Source organism: Raphanus sativus, unplaced genomic scaffold (assembly GCF_000801105.2).
Source record: "Raphanus sativus cultivar WK10039 unplaced genomic scaffold, ASM80110v3 Scaffold0139, whole genome shotgun sequence".
Taxonomy (NCBI): Eukaryota; Viridiplantae; Streptophyta; class Magnoliopsida; order Brassicales; family Brassicaceae; genus Raphanus; species Raphanus sativus.
Genome location: NW_026615459.1, coordinates 16,568 through 39,338, shown reverse-complemented (window position 1 = coordinate 39,338; position 22,771 = coordinate 16,568). Strand labels below are relative to the sequence as shown.

General features: G+C 30.9%; 3 protein-coding genes and 1 pseudogene across 3 annotated transcripts; 2 read left to right on the top strand and 2 right to left on the bottom strand.

The window, feature by feature from the left end:
- The first annotated feature begins 1,697 nt into the window (after positions 1-1,697).
- Positions 1,698-2,150, top strand: LOC130501261 (VQ motif-containing protein 29-like). The gene has a single exon (XM_056996148.1). The coding sequence runs from the start codon at positions 1,700-1,702 to the stop codon at positions 2,042-2,044; it is 345 nt and encodes a 114-aa protein (XP_056852128.1). The 5' UTR covers positions 1,698-1,699; the 3' UTR covers positions 2,045-2,150.
- Positions 2,151-3,197: 1,047 nt separating this feature from the next.
- On the bottom strand, positions 3,198-3,696 carry LOC108849904 (putative phytosulfokines 4). Its single transcript, XM_018623511.2, has 2 exons — positions 3,564-3,696; positions 3,198-3,469 (listed from the first exon to the last, which is right to left on the bottom strand). Exons 1-2 carry the CDS (start codon positions 3,690-3,692, stop codon positions 3,341-3,343), a joined length of 258 nt encoding a protein of 85 aa, XP_018479013.1. The 5' UTR covers positions 3,693-3,696; the 3' UTR covers positions 3,198-3,340.
- A 3,640-nt stretch (positions 3,697-7,336) lies between these two features.
- Positions 7,337-8,665, top strand: LOC130501260 (basic leucine zipper 34-like; annotated as a pseudogene).
- A 133-nt stretch (positions 8,666-8,798) lies between these two features.
- On the bottom strand, positions 8,799-10,920 carry LOC130501259 (growth-regulating factor 2-like). Its single transcript, XM_056996147.1, has 4 exons — positions 10,293-10,920; positions 10,021-10,212; positions 9,606-9,873; positions 8,799-9,531 (listed from the first exon to the last, which is right to left on the bottom strand). Exons 1-4 carry the CDS (start codon positions 10,636-10,638, stop codon positions 8,943-8,945), a joined length of 1,395 nt encoding a protein of 464 aa, XP_056852127.1. The 5' UTR covers positions 10,639-10,920; the 3' UTR covers positions 8,799-8,942.
- Between the last annotated feature and the right edge of the window lie 11,851 nt (positions 10,921-22,771).

The window sequence follows — 22,771 nt, the reverse complement described above, 5'->3', positions numbered from 1 at the left end:
ACTTAACATTCATCTGCCACAACTCCTCCTGATGCTGAATCAGAGAGAGCATAGTTGCATGTGAACCATCCTATACTTGGTCAAGATCAAGAGTAAGATTAAACAAGTGGTGTTTAATTTGAGTTAGGCGGTAGCAAATTCGTGTGGGGTAACTTTCAAAGTAGTCTTAAACTCGTAATCCATTGATAAACATCGACATGCACGTTCAATAACTCTTGCTGCGTAACGTTTAATCTTTGTTAAGAAAAATCAAATTATTTCTAGATTTCCTATACGCCACTTAGCAAAAAGTAATTTTTAACGATTAGTGAATCATGTATTCTGTATAGATTAATGATATAGATAGAGAAAATAGAAGAAGGAAATCTTTGATTATCTTTACATGATAGTCTGATAGTTATGTCAATGTCAGACAAGAGTAAGTTTAGTCCACCGTATTTTACTTTTAAGAATCGTAAGTTTAATCGAATTTCTTTATCTGTATAATAATTGCACTCGTTTCCACATATTCAAATCCGAAGACTTCTTTTTAAAAGGAAAAGTCCGAAGGCTGTTGATACGTAATAATCTCTTTTTTTTATAAACATTAAGATTAAATGCAAAACATTATATAAGATTATTTAATGTCAATAATCTTTTTTTTATAAACATTGTAATCTTATATGGTGTTTTGCACTTAATCTTTTTTTCTAAAGGAAAAATTCGAAGGCTGTTTTTTTCTTGTTTTTTCTCTTCAAATGATTTAAAGTTTAGCGTTAAAATTTAGGATTTAATGTTATTAAAATTTATTTTTTAATATTTATGATTTATAATTCAGGATTTACTAAAAATTTAGGATTTATACAAAAGTTTAAAATTATTGTTGAGTGTTTAGTGTTTAGTTAACGGTGTTAACAGTATTAATTTTTTTAACTAATATTATTTTTTATTTATTTTTAAAATATAACATAATTTGATAAATTTTTATTAGTCTTTTTAGAAATAATACTGAATTTAAAATAACTAAATTTCATGGGGATGAAACCAAAAATTTCTCATATTCTTCTCATCATTACCATAATAAAATCTCACGTGGACGGCGTTCTCTATTCTATTGGACCAAATTGTTCGAGGTGTTCTATAATATTCCTGTCAAACACATTAAAAAAAACTCAAAATCAGTAAAATATTGAGAACGCACTCGTTGAGAATTTCCATCATATTCACTCATGATCAAAATTTATAAATAAAGGAAACTAAAAAAAAAAACAATGTTCTCAAAAGTCAAATCATTAGAAGAGTCAAAAACCAAAGGCTTGACCCGCCTTGAAAATGTTGCAATGATATTATAAATTCATAATATATATGGGAGATCCCACACATTCAAAGTTACACCTCCAGAAAATTTTGCTTATCCTAAAAACTTTCAAAATCTGTAATCTCACGCACTCAGAGCCGTGCCTGACATATGTAAGATTAGAAGCAGGAAATTCTTTTTTGGCCCTATAAACAATTCTTTTTTGAAAAAAACACACAAAAATATAATGATATACCAAAGTTGGAGTTCAAACTCTGCACCTTGCAAACTTTATCGAACACGTTCTACCATCTAAGCTAATAGATTCTTTACCAAAATTGGCCCCTAAATTATTCTTAGCTACACCGGCCCTCAAGCTGATGCTTGATCAGCCTCTATTGAGGCACGGCCCTGCACGCACTCATGTCTCGGAGTTACCTTAGTGCCCAAGAAACCAATACACTGACAACAAGAAATTACCTAATGTCACTCCATTCGACCAGAAAGCAACCTTCAAAGCCATTGAAGAGGCCTGTATCATCGCCTTTGAAGTCAATGCAGCCCCAGGTTTACCGAGTCGACACAGTGAACTTCAAGGAGTTGGTTCAGAGGCTAACTGGTGCACCTGCGCACGATGATGTGCTTAAGCCGTTCAAGAGTTTAGATAATTCAGCGAATGAGAGTTCTTCATCATTAGCATTTGATTTATCATCATCATCATGGGGAGATTTATCACTTCAAACTCCTGCAAATCTCTCCAGATGGTAGCGTTTATACAGGACAAAACATTTTATATACCCTTGCAAGTGCTTCCTTTGGTTGTAATTCTCGACATACCTATTCTGTTTTATCTATTTAATAAAACCATAGAGAAATATAAGATATAATGTTTATTAACTTTTTATGGTAACCTGTGGAATAGTAGAATCAATTTGTAATTCTGCAGAACTTTACTGACTTTTTTTAAAATCATGTTCATATTAAATCGGGGATTTTGGAGTCTATGGCTTTGATTGGCTAAACTTTTTTGTAACCATCTATCTTATTAAAACAGAAACATTACAACTTCTTCTAGGTGGATTTTAAAGTTGGACCTTATGTAATTAATGCTATATTAATCTATTTATTATTAAACATGCATTTTTATAAATAATTAATATCAAACATTACCATAGTTTTTCACTTCTTACCTTATTATTATATCTACTACGCATGTTTCTTTATATTGCATATATTTTACTATAAGTTAGATACATCCACTAGCATATTATACTATAAGATAGATTATTAATAATACATCTACTAACATATAATACTATACGACAGATTACTAATAATACAATATATTATTTGTATTCATTAACTTGCATCTATCAATATTAGCAATACTATGAAGACGACTAACTCTATACTTTTAACCTATAAACCATGATATACTAATTTATAACAAAAATGATACTACTGTTATAAATTAGTTTTTATAAAAAATATTTATAGCAGCAATTTGTTATATAAGATAAATTTAATCAAGACCCAAATCTTTTTTATCCTGTTCAGAAAAAAAGAAACCTACGAATATATACCATTAAATTAGCCAAAAATCTTCCTAATAAATAGTAACTCTCACCAACCCAAAAAAATGAATTAAAAATATAACAAAAGATATTATGTTTGAAATTTAGCTCACTGGATCGGTATAAATATGTTCATTTCAGGTATGAGTTTTTCGAGTTCTCAACATTTGGATCTAAGTAGGTATTTGGTTTTTTTTTGTCCGGGTCGATTTTTTCTGGTTCCGGATCATTCTAACTTTTTATATTATAAATCTTAAATAATATGCAACATGTATATAAAATATGTGAATCAAAAGATAAACCCGCGCAGACGCGCGGGTCATGATCTAGTTTTAAATTAAAAAACATATTTTAAACTCGATTCTATACTATACAATTATATACATGTGATAATTTAACACTTTCCCTAAAAGGATTAACCAGTGATTCTATATACACATATGTAACATGTGGAAGTGATTTGAAATTAACGACAATTAGAATAATTTAGCTAAGGGTTATTCTGTGTATAGATATAATCGAGATGAGCCGTCAATGTTCTTCTCGTCAAGCAATCTTCGTCATCGTCTTTCTCGCAGCTCCCTCCCGCCGCTTCATATAATTTTGAATCCATCATTTCCTGAAATGTAATTAGACATATATGAATCAAGAAATGAAACATATAAATTACGGATAAAATCTACATAATAAGGGTATGTATATATATGACTAACCAGACTAAGTATGTCGGCTGGAGAGATAGTGAAGGAGGGGAAATCGGCCGGTTCGGGGCGGGCGGTGCACGTTAGCGTGGCGGTGCAAAGGACAAGAGCCACCATGAGCAAAGTAGAGAGATTATCCATTTTGTGATTACTTTTTGGATATTGACATCAATGATCACCAAACAATCTTTATATAGTCATTCTTGGTTACTATATTCTTAATATAGTCTTATTTTAGAATGTTTTTTTTGTCAACTTTTAGAACGTTTTATTCTTTCTTATCTTTTATTTTGTCAGTGTTCTTATCTTTTCCACACACACAAAAATAGTAAACAAACACATATAAAAAAAAACACATATATCTCTTCACTCGTCCTGGGAAGAGAAAAAGAGGAATGTATATAGTTTTCAAACATAATTATTTTTGTTTTTAGTTTGTTGAATTTGATTAAATTTAGAGTATGCTAATAACTTTCTAAATATTAACCATCAGACCAAAACAATGTAGCTGTATATATAATTCCTATTCAACAACAACAGTACATTTATTTTTCTTCTGAGTAATTTGCCATGTCTTTTTTATCAAAAAAAATTACCATATCTTCTTTATATTGAAACATATGGAAGTCGATCCATGGGCCATCCCTAGATTAATCAAAAAAAAAAAATATGGAAGTCGATCACGAGAAGCATGAATATTTTTGCCACCGCGTATTGGCTTGGTAACTCGAGTGGAGCGGAGGTTGGACGGAAACAAAAAAAAAACTTCAACTGAATACTAAATTTAACTCAAAAGAAAGACTTTTTACTATCAGGTGTACCTTTTAGAAATTAATCAAAGACAAAATTTCCTTATCTGATAATGAATATCAAACATGTTGACGTATTACAGTAATATAAAAGTCAACATTTGGTTTTAATTATGGACCAAAATTACGAATGTAAAGGCCTTATGAAAGTTTTTTGTTTTGGGTTCAACCTGGCCTTATGAAGTTCGACACCATCATTGACCTGAACATCACAGTCACATATGGGCCATTTCATTTTAGTTGCTTCGGCCGATGATTCAGCCATGATCATTGGTACATATTTTTGTCGTAGTCACTAGTCATTAGTACATTGATCGCAATACTCACCACTATGTAAAGTTGTTTCCCGAGAAAACGATCGACCTTTAATGTTAAAGAAAAAAAATCGACTAAAGTTACCACGTCATGTAGCAATATTATAAATAACATTTGACCATATGCATGCATGGACATATTACATCTACGAAAGTTACCACGTCATGTAGCAATATAATAAATAACATTTGACCATATGCGTGCATGGACATATTACATCTACGTGATACACGGTCTGTATATATATAGTCGACCTATACTTACGAAGAACTCTAATGACGCATTTATTACAAAAAAACCTCTAATGACGCATCAAATGACGCCACGCGATTAATCTCAACGAATACACCACCATGTTTATAGAAAACAAAAGATATGTCTACAAAGGTAAAAAGCCATGATTAATTAGTGGATTCATAACGTGCTTTGCATCCATTTACGCTTATATATACACGCACAAACATAAAAAGCATGTATTCTTGAGATGAAACTGACGTTGGATCAATGGATCCTGTTACAAAAAAAAATGAACTGAACAATTGACGTTGGATTGTCAGAAAAAGAAAACTTAAAAAACATATTAGTCCATCGGGATTAAATATATCGTTAATTCGTATTGTTTGTTTGTTTGTTTTTGCTAATACGCATATACAGTATATCCCAATATACAGTCCGTGTCTCCTTTTAATTCTAATCAGTTAATAAACATCAAATTTGCAACTCAGTTTCTTAGAAACGACAGACGTTGTTAAAGATGATTTAAAGGCGATAGTGTTGCCTGTTAACATCCATTGCCAAATATGATTTAGCGACACATTTAGGTTTTACCAATTTACAAAATTTTGTCGGTATATGGCATGGTTTGGTAGTGGCTAGTAACTTTACATGCGTTATTTGAATTAAAATTGATAGAAAATATGTAAAAGATAGTCCCATACTTTTCATTAAAATATTTCCCCCTCGACTTTAATTAGAGATTTAATAGAAGTTCTATATCTAAATATGACGTAAACAGTATGTAGCCGTCGCATGTACTAATCTGTATGTATAAATCATCAATTCTACATGATTATATATATACACCTCAAAACTGAAATGTCTTTTCGTCAAGCAGAGGGAAATTCGTTAACTAGCAGAAGGGTAAAGAATCAAATGCATTCTTAATGATTCGCATGGACATTATTAAGATTAAATTCAAGAGAGTATTAATATAGATTGTACATACATATGTTTACAAATATGTAAACAAAGTATTAATGTGATTTTTATAATTCTCTAACAGTTTTGATAGGAGATTTTTAATTTAAAAGTTTGTAATTATATAACACATACATAATAGTATGTAAATGTGCAATGGAATGTTGATATAATTTTATACTGTAATAAAATGAAAATTATTTTCAAAAAAGGCCAATATGTGAAGCTTTTCAATTAGACATTTTTTTGAACAATCTTTTCAATTAGACATTAAAGTTTGATTTCACATGAGACCGAAAGAAAGACTTACAATGTGCGCATTCTCATAATAGCATATACACAATGGAATGTTGATCTATATTATAGTAAATAAAATTGGAATTATTAAAAAGCTAATATATGAAGCTTTTGTCTTGGAATTAAAGTGTGATTTCACATGGGATTGGACCAAACATGAGCCTGGCTAACTAGAAAAGGTTCATGTAGAAATTTTTTAAAATAAGCAATGTATATGTATTTGTTGTCCTCTACTTTATTATATATGAAATGCATGTGACTGTTGTGAGCTAAATACATGTATTTTCTAATTGTCATATTAACAACAAAAATATTTTTGATGAGAAATGTATATTTCTCTAAAATTTCAGATTTCCCCGTTTCTCAGTATTAATCAATTAAAATAAGAAATCTCTCACTTATACTTTGAGTCGGCATGTTACTAGTTTATGTTTCAATGTTTCCGTGTAGCAAGCAAGTATATATTCCTTTTTGCTCGTAGGAATGTAGGATATAGGGTTCTTTACAAAAGCATTGGTTTCATCTCTCGTGCAAAGCACCAGTTTGGTTCAGTTAATTGGAAAGTGTTCCTTAGATTCTTTATTTCTTTTCGGTTTGATTAATTTTACTCCACCCTTTGTCTACTTTCTTTTTCTTTTTAGATCGAAATGATGATTCTAGTCCCTCTCCTTTGTCCATCCCGTATAGAAAGAAATCAAGAATATTTTCGTTTTTCTTCAACAAAAAAAAATTCCATCGTGGCTGTAAATATCATAACAAGTATATGTTCGCAATACATTTGTTGATGCGATGCGATGCGATGCGAGAAAAGGAAAGAATTATGACCAATAAGATTGAAATGCTCGTGGAATGTTTTTTTAATGTTATATGGTATTGTAGCTAAAGTATATGTTCACAAATAACTAATTCCAAAGAAAATTAAACAAAGTCTTCAATAATCTGAAAGGTAAACCTTTCTAGAAATATGTCATTCTTGAATTAGTTCTGTGTAATATATCAAACGTGTGAAATGTCGATTGTTTCTTCATCACTAAGGTATTACAGACATTTGGTTATTTAGTTTCAAGAAAAGTATTTTTTATTTTTGCTATATGGACCCCAAACGAGCAATGGTGCCCCACAAAATATTTCCTGCTTTTACAAAGTTGGCTCTACAAGTTTTTAAACCTGCCATAGTGCAACATGACTCAAAAGTTGCTTATACAGTATATTATAAGGTTGTATACCGTATTTTAAAGTGCCTAAAATACCCCGAGTTTATTTGCCCATAAATATCAAGCTCCAACAATGCAATTCTTCCCTTTTCCCCTTCTAATCTCTCTCATCTCTCTAGTAAGAAAAAATAAGCAATTATGTTGTCCACTGTACCGGCCTTTTCCATGTCTGAACCAGGTTTAGTTAATCAATTTTCGGGGTTCCAAACCGGGTTCACTCCTTGGGAATGGGACAGCTCTGATCTTTTTTCCGTTAACCAACTGTCTCTTGAACCGGCCATTCCCAGTCCATGTTATGGTGAATCCGACTCTGGTCTCATCAGAATTAATTCTTATTTTGGTGACATCAAAACCGGTTCTGATGAAAAACACACCGGTTTCAACAAAATTGAACCCGGTTTTGACGAAGTTCACAGTTCCCACGGCGTACCAGATGAACCGGACTCGGACGACCCAAAACAATGGACAGCCATCGCGAATTCCGACTCGGGAGAGCAGAATCATAACCGGACTAAACTAATTCAACCGGAGATGACCGAGGAGAAGAAGAGGAAGAGGATGGAATCGAACCGGGAATCGGCGAAAAGGTCGAGAATGCGTAAACAAAGTCACATTAATAATTTAAGCAACCAAGTAAACCAGCTCGACATGGAAAACCGTGAGCTCAAGAACCGACTCCAGTTATTTACATACCAGCTTCAACGAGTGACTACAGACAATATCCAGCTCGTGGCGGAACAAGACATTCTCCGGTTAAGATTGTCGGAGATGAGGCGGTTCCTGATGATCAGACAACTTCAACAACAACAACAATGGGAACTCAATAACCGGAGAATGATCATGACTGAACAAAACCCATCTTCGATCACTGATCATATTATATTAAAGTAAATAAAAAAAAAATAAAAAAAAAAATAGAACGATACCATCAATCTCTTTCTTTGTCTCTCTATCTCTCTATGTAAATGACATTGAAGGTTAGGGCAGAGAAAAGGATAGTTTTCGAGAAGGAGAAGAAGATGAAAAAAGTTTTATATTTTTGTAATCTTTTTTTTTTCCACTCTCGTAGGAAGTGATCGTTGTCGTGTTATGATAAATAACTAAAAGAGTTATTTCATTAATGCAATGATAACTTTCATGGGAAGCTTTGTGCGCAATGACAGCAAAGTTTACTTAATTTTTTTTTAAATAAGTTGAACCATTAAAGTAATTAACAGGCTAGCACTTAGCACGAATAATTAAGAAACTACTCCATTATCACAATGTGGGAGCCATGTTTATCCATTAGTGATGTCGGGCCCAAAACAAGTTTTGGTTCTGTAGGCCCAATAAAAAATTAGATCCTCAAGTCCATATATGTTTGAAGAGCACCAAAGCCCTAACCTTCAGTGGAAGCCACAGTTACAGAGCAAGAAAACCCTAAAAAGGATCTGACCAAAAGAATCATGGTTGTGATTATATCAGGTCAGCATTATGCATAGAAAGAAACACAAAAGAACAAAGCAATGCACCAAGAAACAAGAGTTCAAGATAAATAAATAAGAACAAAAGCTTCCTCCTCAGGTAGTGTAACGGAAGTAGTCACCACCGGTGTTTCTGTTGTTGCTCTCTGCAATGGGGCTGCCGTTACTGTTAGAGAGTGGACAAAACGTAGACTTTTGCAAAACCCCTGTTGGAGAAGAACCCAACGTGGGGCTATTCGTTGTGCTGTTGAGTACTTCCCCTAGAGGACCTCCTAAGGAGTTTCCCCATGAGATTGGTATCCATGTATTCACCTTTTTGAGTGTTTCCTGCTCGGAAAGGTCGGACTCGCGAGATAGCCTGAGAGGTGACAGAGTGGTTTTGTCTTCGCCGGTGATGTGTGTGGAGGAAGGAGACGATGATGCTACCGGAATTGACATTGAGAGCTGCGTCCAGTCTGACTTCAGCTCTTCAGGCCAAGTGCTGTGGCTGTGATTGCCATGTTGCTTATCCTGGCTGCTGCTAAAATCCAAGTACGTTGATCCAAGTAAGCTCTTTGCCGAGTTAGGGTTGAGCAGTGAATCAGAGGAAATGTGTCCAAACTCATAAGAGCTGTTGTTGTTTCTCTGTTTAGGAGATTCCTTGGGTTGCAAGTTAACCGTGGATGGATATACCTGACTCTGGACTCTGCTTTGCAACAAAATGCAAGTAAGCTACGAACATGAACCGACAACTATGTAAGGTATTGAAATGTACAATACCTATTGTTAATACCACCAGCAACCACGGAATGTTGCTGCGTTGTAACCGCTTTGGACGCAGCTGCAGCGGACGCGGTCTGGTTAGATTGGACTTCCACAAGCTTTCTTGAACGGTGACGGCCTCTGTTGATGTGTCTTTCACAGTATTTCTGATCAGGAACAGCATCTCGTGAGCACCTCCATTTCTTCCCATCTGTTCTACGGCATCTCCCTGGCTCAGGATCCATGTTACCCCCTGCGAAACCTAGATGGAAAGCTCCCCATCCAACTGCACCAAAAGAAGCCAAAACAAATATTAATCTTTCTTAAGACCCAATCAATGTAATAAAAGGACTTTGCATATCTAAAATACAACTAGAATCTTGAAATCATTATGATCATTAATGAAAAATTAGCAGAGAGAAAGGGAGCTTACAAGAGGTAGGAGGCAAAGATCCATAAGTGTAAAAGGACTTTTGGATAGAGATGAGCAAACTAGAAGGAACAGGGACATTGGCTGTGATATACTTAAAGATCAACGCCTGTTGTTCTAGCTCAGCCCATTGAGACAATGTAAAAGGTCCTTTCCCTTGCATGCCCATCATCATCCCACCACAACCATATCCTCCTGCATTTTAAAAAAAAAATAAAAAAAAAAATCTATTTACATTAAAAAACACATTTCATCAAAAAATCTACTTTGCAGACCTCCTGAGTAGCTTCTATATTGAGGAGGTGGGAACTGGTGGAGAAACGGTGAGAGAGAGTTCTTGTTATCCAAACAGACATATTTACTGAAGTCTTGAGCTTCTGGTTTGTCTGAGAAGCTAAGCATATGTTCTTGTCGGAGAGAGTCAGAAGCAGATCTCGCAAGTGGGAACCCCAACGACTTGCTGTAAGGGGAAGACAAGCTCTTGTCTTCTTCAGCCATTGCTGTTGTTGTTGTTCTTGATAGCTTGGAACTTCGTGGCAAACCGGATCTGTCTTCTTTCAGATCTGGTGACCCGTTTACGTTACTAGTAACCGACCCGGGAACATGAGTCCCAATGTCCATATAAAGAAGTGTAAAAGAAGTAATAATAAAAAAAGAGGAAAGCTAGATAATGACTTGAGAGAGAGTTGCCATGGGAAGGAAGAAAGCTTGAGCAAAGATGAGAGAGACAGAGGGAGAAGAACGAGGCTGAATTTTTTTTTTTTTTTATAATAATATTATTAGATTTTTTGTTAAAAAGATATTCTTTTAAAAATATGATAATTGGTTGGGAGAGATGAAGCTTTGGGAGGAGACAAGAATGGTGTACTTAAAAAACACATTCCGGATCTCGGACATGCTACAACATATTTATCCATGCTTTATATTCATGGTTTAAAAATAAAGCAACACATTTAGCTATGAATAACAACGTTAATTTATCTAAGCGGTGAACATATATGTAGATATTTGAAGGATTGTATTTTCTGGTAAAAAGATAATGGTAATATTTGACAGGAAAAAAGGATAATTGTATCATGTAATGCCTTTTTGTTGCAAGAGTTTGCAGAAGGAACCAAAGGGTATATACTTTAAAAGTGAGTGTATATGTACAACGTATGTCTACCATACACTTTAAGTGAGATATTTTATTTACTAATGAAAACAAATAAAAGAATTGTCCTATTCAGATAATAAATAATAGTTGTATTGAGTGGAGTACCAAATATTTATCAAGATTCACGTGGTTCCAATGATAATATTGGACCATCTTGGTCTTCTCCCCGTGGATTTTTGTTATATGGAATGGGCCATTTTTCTTGATTCCGTGTATCTGATGTATCGAGTGATATTACACTAACGGTGACTGGTTACTAGATGTTCGTCGGACACATTAAATAACTGTTAATTAAGAAACAAAGTTGTTTTGTTTTATAATGTTGTTGGATTGATGTGGTAGTTAGAATTATTCCGAAGTGGAATGATTTGGACAATGAAATGCATGAGAAATTTGCAGCATATACGAGTCACATTTACAACAGATTATTTTTAAGTGGTGAAGATTGTTTCGAAACCAGAAGAATAACTAGCATTTGCAAGTTATTTAGAAGATATCAAAATCTTTTAGAAAAGTTTTAATAGTTCATAGATCATTCATGTATCCCAGACGCAAAATCAAAAGACGGATAGTGTAGCACGAAATGCAAAAAAAACAATCATCTTTCGTCGTTCACATGGATGCAGAGCTCCTATCTTGATGCACAGAGTTAATATGAGTTTGTCGCTTACAAAAAAAAATTATTTGGGTCGACCATGTATATAATTGCCTCCAACTCTATTGTAATCATTTCGAAACAAATTATCTCTTATAATTGCTTTATATCAACAGTACTTATGTTAATGATGTATGCATGTCATAAACTTGAAAACACACACATGTGTATATATATTGCATGCATCACATCCAAAGCTTGCAACTATTAAAATATTGACTTAGCTTGGTGGAAAGAGATAAAGAGTTTACTATCTTTTTTTTTATCAAACCAATTTGCATTTATCTTAAAAGAGTTTAAACTCCATTAAAGTAGAATACAACAAGGCTACAAAGAGCCAACCAAAGTGATAAACAGATAAAACATAAGATAGAATTGATACAAATCACACAAAGAAACCATAAAAAACGCATGACAACGATTTCATAAGCTTCTTAAATAATAGTACCAAGTGTAATCCAAAAGACCACTGACACTACATAAACACCAGAGGAGAGCATTAGCTGATTTACTATCTATCAACACCATCTGTACAAGAAAGTAGATGTTAAATCATCTCCGATTTATCTCTATATTTGTCTTTATAACAGTATATATAGCCAAAAACTACTTAGACCTTATTCTAATTCTTCATATGATACAGTGATTGTTATATTTTCTTCTGTTTATAGAAAAAAAATTCATCTATATTTAAAATTAATATCTTAGAATATGTATTAGAGCATATATTGTCTTTCTTATAGAATTACTATTTTAGAGAAAATTTGCAAAATACATTTAAATAGTCTTACTTATGAAAAATCTATCGATACAGTGCATATAAACGTAGATGCATTAAAATGATTTCTCGGATTTTCATATACTTTAATTTTGTTTGTCAGCGACACAAACCTTAATCAAAAATTTTAAAAATGTTTTATCATTGATATTTTTTACAAACCTTAACTAAAGTTTTAAAAAATCATTTTAATATTGATAGTAGAGTGTAGGGTCGATCCTGTGGTTTTGAAGGTTATAGACGATTTGGTAAATTTTCAATAACTTAAAAGCATAACTTTTTATTTTTATAAAGGGATATGCATATATAATTATTCAAAGAACTTTTGAGATTTGAAACGAATGTTCCATTTGATTTAGTCTAAAACTAACCTTATTACCAATATACCATATGAAAAATGTAGATGCGTGAAAATGATTTTTTGAATTTTCACAGACTACAATTAAAATTATGGGAATCATTTTCTGCAAAAATAAAGTGTGCAATTCTTGTTTTTACCTAGTTTTATATTTTTGGGCATCAATGTTCATGTCTAACAATTTACATGTATTTCTTCAAAATAAACGATAAACATAAAATCAATTTTCTTGTTTGATAAGTAATTTTCCACTCTATCTGAACAGTTAAATTCTCACAATTTTAGAATTATATAAGGAGGTTATCAACGATATATTAGGAAAAAAATAATACACAAAAGTTTTACATTAGTTTGGTTTGAATGCAGCGGTGATATGTGTGGGTTCGATGCAGAAGTGGAGGATATCGGATGGCAGGCTATAGACACAGCAACAGTTTTGTCGACCATTGGTATTTTCTCTTTTCTAAAAACTGCTTGGTGTTTTTATGTGGCTCTTTGGGTGGATGTTAACCATGTTTTTGGTGCTAGTGTTGATTTAGTTTATGTTTGTTCTTGAGTCACCGACTCACCATCATGTGGGTTTTAATCACTCTAGTGTGGATTTTAGTTACCGTTTCTTGAGTTCTTGGTTTTAGACTTATTTTGTTTTGATGCCAGTTTGCATATGAATATTGGTATTTTGCATAAATGAATTTCAGTTTGGGAAAAATTTACATTGATTTTTGCGGGCTACCCTTTGTACGTTTCTCAAGTCTCTTCTCTGGCATATAGGTTTTGACTTAGCTATATACCCTGCTAACAAAACCAAAGATAATAAACAAAATAAAAGATGATAACGCCACTTATTTATGCAACAAAGGCATTTTGGGAAATGGGTACAGACTTTTTTATCACAAGATATACTAATAGTTTATAAATTTGATAATCTACAACAACATAGTTTAAGCTTTGAATGATGACCGATAACACCGCACTGTCCCGTAACAAAAATCTATATCTATTTTATTTTTGAACAGCATATTCATTTATCTACACAATTTTATTATTGTTACAATCATATTGCATAATTCCGCAGTTATCCGCAGATTATTATTTGAACCCTAACTATGTTTCAATTAATGACCAGAAACTGAATGTTACACTATATTTACTTTTAATACTACTCTAGACAAATTAAATACTAATATCAGACGAAAATATTATTTATATATTTATATTTATATTTATATATATATATTTATATTGTGCGAATTTTACATTATTCAAGTTATGTACTGGTGGATATGATTACCTCACTCGACTATTTGTACCGATCTTCAAATTTTATCACACTATTCATTCTTTATTACAGCATAATAATTGATTCTGTCAATGTTTTTTTCCTGACGAATGATTCTATCGATGTTTCGTTATGTTAAACAGTACTTTTTCGTTGTGATTATACGATCATGCAATACAACTATTAAAAAGCTCAATAATGTATTCGTTTATACGGCACCAATAAACCAACAAACTTTATTTCTTTGGCCTGAATATAGGGTCTAACAGCCCGAAAATGTTCATAAAATAAATAGTTTGAATATTGCCATATGAAATTAACGCATATTTCTTAGTAAAATTTCAGAGCATATTTTCCAATTTAAAAGTCTGAATGTTGGTATTTTCATATAGTTGATCATTCCAAATGCTCCACCTTGTGTTTGTGTATGTTGGCTTTTCAATTTAAAATATAGAAAAATATAGAAAAAAATATAGAAAAAATTATAGAGTACTATTGAAAATGCTCTTAATTAAATTGATAAATAAATTAGACATATGAATAATCATATACATCTTTCCCAAAAGTATATTTAAGAACTATTTTTTGTACTTTAACAACTAAAGTTGTGGAAATAGTATTAATCATTACCATTTTATTGTATCAGTTATTTTCATTAACTACGCAGCGATCACACTTGTACCGTGTTTGCTATATTTCTTTTTTTTCTAACTACTACTCACCCTGTTTCTTTTTTCTTTTGATATCAAGGCTAAGACTATCTCCAATGTATTTTGCTATTTTCACTTTTAAAATAGGAAAACTCCATAATAGAATTGAGATATGCTCTAATGTATTTCCCTAAAATAGCAATCTCTAAAATATAGAGTAAAAATAGAGGAATGCTATTTCTTCCTCTATAAATAGAGGAAAAAAATAGAGATCTCTATTATAGAGGAAGAAATAGAGGTGGGTTGGAGCAATTTCACCTCTAAATGCTATTATAGAGGTGAAAATAGCAATGAGTTGGAGATGCTCTAACGCATGTAGATTAAAAAACCAAAAGTTTATAAAATTTATCTTAGTTACATAAACACATAATTAAATAAAAATAATTCAACCAATAAAATATAATATTCTGTAACTGACCACAAATTTCAGATCACACTAAATTTTCGAATAAATAAAGAAAACATCACTTATTTATGAAACCAAATAAACATGAAGTAAACTAAAACAGAATGAGTACTAAGTAAACTAAACACAAGTCATACACATCATTTTCACCTCATATTAGCTTCGGTTTTTTGATTAATTTTTGATGTAATACACTTTAGAACAATTAAATACGTCTTAAAAATATGTTTTTCTTCTCAGATCAAACTAGTTGTACTACATATGATGACGATGAAGATGTGTTTCGTTTTCAGTGTCAATAATAATTTTTTATACTAACTAATTAACGAATATCGGAAATACTAACAAGCAGGAGGAATGTTGTGTCAATTATTCGATCTGAGAATGAGGAGGCTGATGGGCTAGCCAAAAGCTCCCTCAGATCTTGTGTCTCTGTATGTGGGCCTGTTACAGGCTGAACCTGGGTCTTAAGCCCATTATCTTTTATAATATGCACTTTCGATCTCAAAAAAAAAACAAGCAGGAGGAGCGTGATTTTGTCAGAAGTATTTAAGTAGTGTGGAATAGAATCCCCTAGCCAAGAAGAAAAACGTGTAACTGTATTTACAAATAAAAATGCACGCAGATGTTTTTTTTTGCTTAAAAATGCATGCAAATGTTTTTTTTTTTTAAATGCATGCAAATGTTTTGAATTCAACGTTATAAATCTCCACCAAACAATAGCGAGAAAATCATAACTCAAATAAGATTTTCATGTGGTGTTTTCCGCAAATAAAACTGAATTTGTATTGAGCTTTGACATCTCAATTTATTGGATACAGGTTTTTTTTTGTCGGCTATTGGAGACAGGTTGAAAACATATTTTTAATTTTCCAAATAAAGCAGAGACAAAAAATAATGGGGAAATTGCCAAAACGGAACAAAAATTCAGCATGGTTGTCCCTATAGTATAAAACTATCATTTAGTTGTCTTTTTAGTATAATTTTTTTCATAATCCCAAAACTAACCCTTGATTAATCTAATTAAACACATTAAATTAATAAAATTTTAAAAAATAATAATTAAAACGTTTAAAAATAGAAAATAAAAATAAAAACTTTTTTTAATAAAAATAAATTTTGTAAAACTTAATAAAAAAAAAAAAAAAAAATTCACAATTTTTTTAAATAAAAAACGTTAAATCAACATAATAAAAAACAGTTAACAAATTTTTATTTTTTATAAAAAAGTTTAAAATGTTTGTAAACTTTTTAATTTTATCAAAATTTTTAATGAAAAAAAAATAAATGTATTTTTATAAAGTTTGTTTAAACTTTTTATTAAAAACTTTTTGTAAAGTTTTATTTTATTTTTATAAAATTTACAAATTTTATATAGTTTGTTTAAAGTTTTTATTAAACACATTAAACTAAAAGAATTTAAAAAATAATAATTAAAACGTTTTAAAAAGGGAAAATAAAATAAAACTTTTAAAATTTTATTTAATAAAAATAAACTTTGTAAAAATAAAAATAATTTACAAATTTTTTTAATAAAAACGTTAAATAAACTTATTAAAAACATTTACAAAGTTTTATTTTTATAAAAAGTTTAAAACTTTTTAAATAAAATTGTAAATTAAATAAAAAATTTTAAAATTTATAAAATAAAAAATAAAACTTTACAAAAAAATTAATAAAACTTTAAACTAACTTTATAAAAAGAAACATTGTACAAGTTTTATTTTTTATAAAGTTTAAAACGTTTGTAACCATTTTAATTTTATCAAACTTTTTAATAAAAATATAAATTTTAAAAAAGTTTTAATAAAAATAAAATTTTACAAAAAAATGCACCTAATTTCAAACACCACATGTTGTATAGATATGTATCATAGTGAACAAGAGTTTGTGAAAAAAAAAAAAAAAAACTATGGAAAAACCATAGATTAATGAATAAAACAAGGGAAAATCATTTTTTAAAAAAATTTGACAAGCAAAATCGAAAATAACACGTTTTAGGAAGTTAGAATATTTTTAGAAGATTTTTAGAATATTTCCATAATTGAAATTGTCATTAATTTTCGCAAAAATCAGGTAATCTTATCCGTAGAAGGCGCATTCTAAAAGTTTAGAACATTGACAAAAATCCAGAACACGCATTCTATTTTTAGTAGACGGAAGAGTACATTTTAGAAAACACATTCCGCGAAATTTAGAATACTTAATAAAAGTAGAAGATGCTTCAGGACGAAAAGTAGATAGCTTTAGGATTAGTAGAATGTGCATTCCACTTTTTTAGAAAATTAGTAAATAGTAGAATCTACGTTCTAAAAATAGTAGATGAACATGTTTATTTTAGAAAACGCTTTCTACTATACCATTTTCCGTAGAAGGCACATTCTACCTTTAGTAGAACGTATTTTCAAATTCTTATTTATCAACTTTTTGAAAACAAAAAAAATATCAGCATGTGTATATTGGTGTTTTATTAATTGTTTGTATTTTTATTATTTTTTTTGATTCACAAAAGTATTTATTTCATTAGTTTTCAGAAATACAAAGGATAAAAAGGAGAAAAATTGGACAAAAAATGATTTATACCAAAGGGACAACACCCTTGTTTTTTTGTTCTCTATTAGCAATTTTCCCAAAAATAATTAACCAAAAAGAAACAAAAACCATTGGGACAAGGGAAATATAGCGGTTAAAAAGGTCAATTGGGTAATATGTGGTGAATAACGAAGTGGTAGAACATCGGATATCGTGTTCGAAAAGTGGGAGCCATGGAAAGTGTCGACATGATAGGTGAGGGATATGTATGATAGGCTCTCTTAGCTTAAGGGTTAGACTATTCCAGTAGATTATTAGTAGACAGCTAAATGGTTTGTCGTTTAATCAGTTTTTAGGACTTTGGTTTTTGGTTTTGTTTTTAGTCAAAGCCTAGAAGCTCATGCGGCATGCGCTACTCTACTACATGTGAACTAATCTTATTTAACTTTTGTTATTTTCTTAGTTACGTGTGCGCATTTACGCATAGAGATGAAATAAAATAGATAAAGTAAAACTACTCTTTTACCATTCGTTATGCAAACCAGTAGCCTTTCAGAGACCTTTCACTTCGGCTCGGGTATTTTAACATGTACCCGAAAACCCGAACCAGAAACGACCCAAAAATATTTGATGCAAAACCAAACTGAAATTTATTTACCTTTTAGGTCTAAAATTTGTTTGCCCAAAAGAACCGGAACCGAAAAACCCCGACCTGAATAAACCCTGACCCCAAAAAAACCCAATCCGAATAGATCTGACCCGATAAAAATCGAGTTGTACCCACCTTATATATTATTTTATGATTTAGCTGAAATATCTTTTGTTAATAATATTTGTTATTATTTGTAACATTTTTAAGTAATGTGATGTTAAAAATTTAGAGTTTAAACATGTTTTATTTTAGTTATTAATAGCTTAATTTAAGTCATTTTGTAAAATTTTAGATATATATGATAAAAATTGACTAAATATAGTATGTCCTGTTTTTCTGATTTAAAATACTCGAACCCGATCCGTATCCGACATAAATTCAAAAATTACCCCTATTTTACAGGTTTTAGAATTATAGATCCAGATCGACCCGCACTCGACAAAATCCGATCCAGAACTATCCTAATTTCAGAACCCGAAAGATTTGGATTCAATAGGACCCGATCCAAACCATATCCGAAGGCCCGCATGTCCAGCCTACTTTTACACGTTAAGATCTACATATGCAATGTACTCGTTAGCGATTCAAACATATAAGTATATACCGCTTATTTACGATTTCATAATATTTTTTTCACTTTTTTGGTAAAATATGTTTTTTTTACTTTGAAACCAATTGCTCTGTTTTAGATATGGTCTCTTCTCATCTACGATGAGCTCGTATATTACAAATTTTTTTTAGCTCGTATATTACTATTACCCTACTATTAAACCACAATAAGGTTCTTTTCTTTTTGTTAACACGAATACGGTTCTTATATTATATAATCTGCTCTATCGAAATGATATAGCCTATTTAATATTTTACCAAAAAAAATGATATAGCCTACGTAATTTCCTTTCTAAAATACATATTTAACATGTCATAGATTTTCATAATCAACACGTGAGAATGATACTAACGAATCTTAATTCTCGATCATGGATACTCTACTTCTTTGTATGGTAAAGGTGAATAAATTTAGATTATGTTTGCTGGTAGGAAGCTGGAAGCATAGTCGTATGAACATGCATAATGCATGGGTCCAAATCATATATTCAAAACAAGTTTTATACTAAAAGATAAATTAGAAATAAAGAGAGACATGGGACACAATAAGACATCAAAGCATGGGCTCCGTTACATAGTAATTTTCATATACCTTCTCTCTATTGTTATTGTTGATAATTTATACAAAATAAGTAGTATTCATATGGGTCACCATTTTAATTTCATCCATTGTGTCAAGATTTTATACATTCAACGTACATTTCGCTCTTCTACTCGATACACGTGATGATATTTCGTTCATGCATGTGCTAGACAACAAAAGAAGAAAATACACGAAGATAAGATACTAGAATAGCTCCAGTGACGTCATATTGTCAAGTGTGCAAGTTCTGAATAGAAACAAAATGGCTTAATTTAAAATGAAATCAAATATAAAATCTAATATGTAAAACAAACTTTGCATGATGAGAACTAATGAAAAATTGAAGATTTTAATTGAAAGATACTGTAACATATATAAATGTATATTTTGTCGACAAAAAGTATAAAAGTATATTTATAATGGTCCACTAAAGGCCTTTCAAATTAAGGCCCAATAAATATTTAATCTAATAGGTGTTGGATTTTGAAAGGCCTTTTAATCATGATCGATATAAAATAAAACAACGGCAAGTTAAGAGGAGAGATCCACTAAAGCCTTGGTTCAAGGCCCAATTAATAAAAGGGACCTCAATCCTTCCGATACAAATTGTTAGCTTCGATCATATCTTTCGTTGAGCTTCGACCAACAGCAATTTAATATCTATCAATAACATTTTCTGACGTTTCCTCAAAAGTCAAAACACCATCTTATAAAATAACCTACAAACAATCTTTAAATATTGCTTTATAAGCTATAACAAATTAACAATAATAAGTATATAATTGTAAAAAACCCCATAATAAGCACTCTTCCTCCCTATCACTTCAAAGGAATTGTATTCGAGAGTTTTAAGTGATTTGCATTAAAATGAAAAATCTATTGTTATTCAAACATGAATTTTAAAAACTCATTTAAAATTCACGGCTATTGAACTTCACATTTCGTAAAATATTATGAAATCTACTGTTATTGAAAAATATTTAAGTTGTAGAACTTTAAAATTTTCAGGTGATTTTAGAGTGTTTGGATGAATTTTCTTAGTTAAAAAAATAATACTCAAATCTCATGGTTTTATGTGATATTTTAGAGTAGTTTAACAAAAATCACCTAAATCTCTCCAACTTATTGAAATCATCTAAAATTCTATTAAAAATCAAATCACAAAATGTTAAATTGAATACATCCCATGGTCAAAAACATCAGTTACATTTAATTTTGTGCATGAAAACTTGAAAACATCAGTTAAAATAAAACAAAAATCATTTCTTAATTACATGTTGGATTAATTATAATTATTGAAATCATTAAAAATCCACTTGTTTAGAAGAGGGAGTATATAATTTTTTCAAACACACACTCACTTCATAAAAGATGGTACAAACAAAATGGATATAAAATTTTAATTTAAAATTACAATTCTCAAGGAAATTTATCTTTGTAATTAATTTATTAACCTCCACACGCAAAATTCTATATGCATGATCATGATTTATGAACCGTAAACATGGATGCAGGATTTGAAGGCCATGACTTTTTCTAGATAGAAATGATCCAGACCTGTCCACCATAACTAAAATCTTATTGACAACTTACAAATATCAATAGAGCAGAATGAAAAAAAAAGTTGTATGCCTGTCATATTCAGTACATTCCAATTCTATCTATTGGCTATTTTTATTTTGTTTCATATAAATTTAATAGACATAAAGGGTAAAACCAGACACAAAGCCCTCTCTTTGGTCTCATTCTTATTGCTTTTTTCATGAAAAGCCAAAGCCAATAAACAGTGTTAAGAAAAAAAAGATTGTTAAAATTTGGAAGACAATTCAAAAAGGATCTTGCAGAACTCATGCGAGGCATGTATCAGACTATCAGTATAAGAGGCACCTTCCTAGTTTGCTAAGGGTTTGGAGTTTTCTTGATATATAAATTTTTGTTAGGATGATTTCGTTATTATAACAGAATATCAGGAGATATGAAGACATAGAATCAATAGTAAATTGGTTGAATCTTGGATCTACAAAAGCGATATCTTGAAATTGATAAAGAATTGACGATCATGGATTTCTGCTAGACATGATTTTTTTAATCCATTAGTTGGTTATTTTGGGAAAATAAATCAGAATTTGTTACCCTTTAGACAAAGGAGAGCAACTTCGCAAGCTTTTACATACCCTCAGTGCCTTTTTGTCAATTTTTGTGAAAGAATATCTAACTGTTAAATAAATATTTTTAAGAAGACAAGAATCTCTATACGTAGTTTCTTTTCAACGGAGTGGAATATAGCTATGACCTTTCTGCATGTATACTATACGTACGTAGGCTAGTTTTTTATTTATTAAATAATAAATGTGCATGAATCTAATAACCAATATTTGTATACCAGTATAGGTGACGCCAAAAGATGAATCCAATCCATGGTTAATGAATATGCAGAATAAAGAGAGAATGACATAAGAATTCAGATGTGACGTGACATATTGGCCTCGATTACTTGGACTACGACATTTCAGACCTACCAATTTTTACAGTTTTTAAATTACTCGTATAATAATAACCTATAGTTACAGAATCTTTAATTTTTCTTTGTCGTTTAAATACTTATAAGTCTACCAAAAACTTGCAGAATGTTCCGTCTTCTCAGTTTATTTTATGTTATCTTGTTTTGTTGGCACTTAAAAGTCTACCAAAAACTTGCAGGTTTTGAGATTAGCGCTGTACCAAAAAGCTATAAATTTACTTTAGTTGACTACTGACTTAACGCTATAATCTAATAAAAATCCCGATTAGACGTGGCAGTGGCTGAGGGAAAAAATTAATTTACATGGATGATGGATCAAATTGATAACACTTATATTTTACAAAGGTCAACAAGCTTAATCCTTTAGATTTTTATGCAACAACTACATGTAATTTCTTTTCTCAAAAAATTTCACATGGATCATTTGACCCACATGCCACTGCTCTATCTCCCCCACTGAGACGCGGTTTATAACATAAAACAAGAAAAAAAAAAAGAGTTACATCAATAGTATC

Bases quoted from the DNA above. Each gene is read 5' to 3' on its own strand.
- LOC130501261 (XM_056996148.1), top strand. From the start codon at position 1,700: ATGTCTCGGAGTTACCTTAGTGCCCAAGAAACCAATACACTGACAACA.
- LOC130501259 (XM_056996147.1), bottom strand. From the start codon at position 10,638: ATGGACATTGGGACTCATGTTCCCGGGTCGGTTACTAGTAACGTAAAC. The intron at 10,213-10,292 runs GTCTGCAAAGTA...TTTAAAATGCAG, and splicing joins ATATAGAAGCTACTCAGGAG to GAGGATATGGTTGTGGTGGG. The intron at 9,874-10,020 runs GTAAGCTCCCTT...CTTTTGGTGCAG, and splicing joins ATCTTTGCCTCCTACCTCTT to TTGGATGGGGAGCTTTCCAT.
- LOC108849904 (XM_018623511.2), bottom strand. From the start codon at position 3,692: ATGGATAATCTCTCTACTTTGCTCATGGTGGCTCTTGTCCTTTGCACC. The intron at 3,470-3,563 runs GTTAGTCATATA...ATTACATTTCAG, and splicing joins CAGCCGACATACTTAGTCTG to GAAATGATGGATTCAAAATT.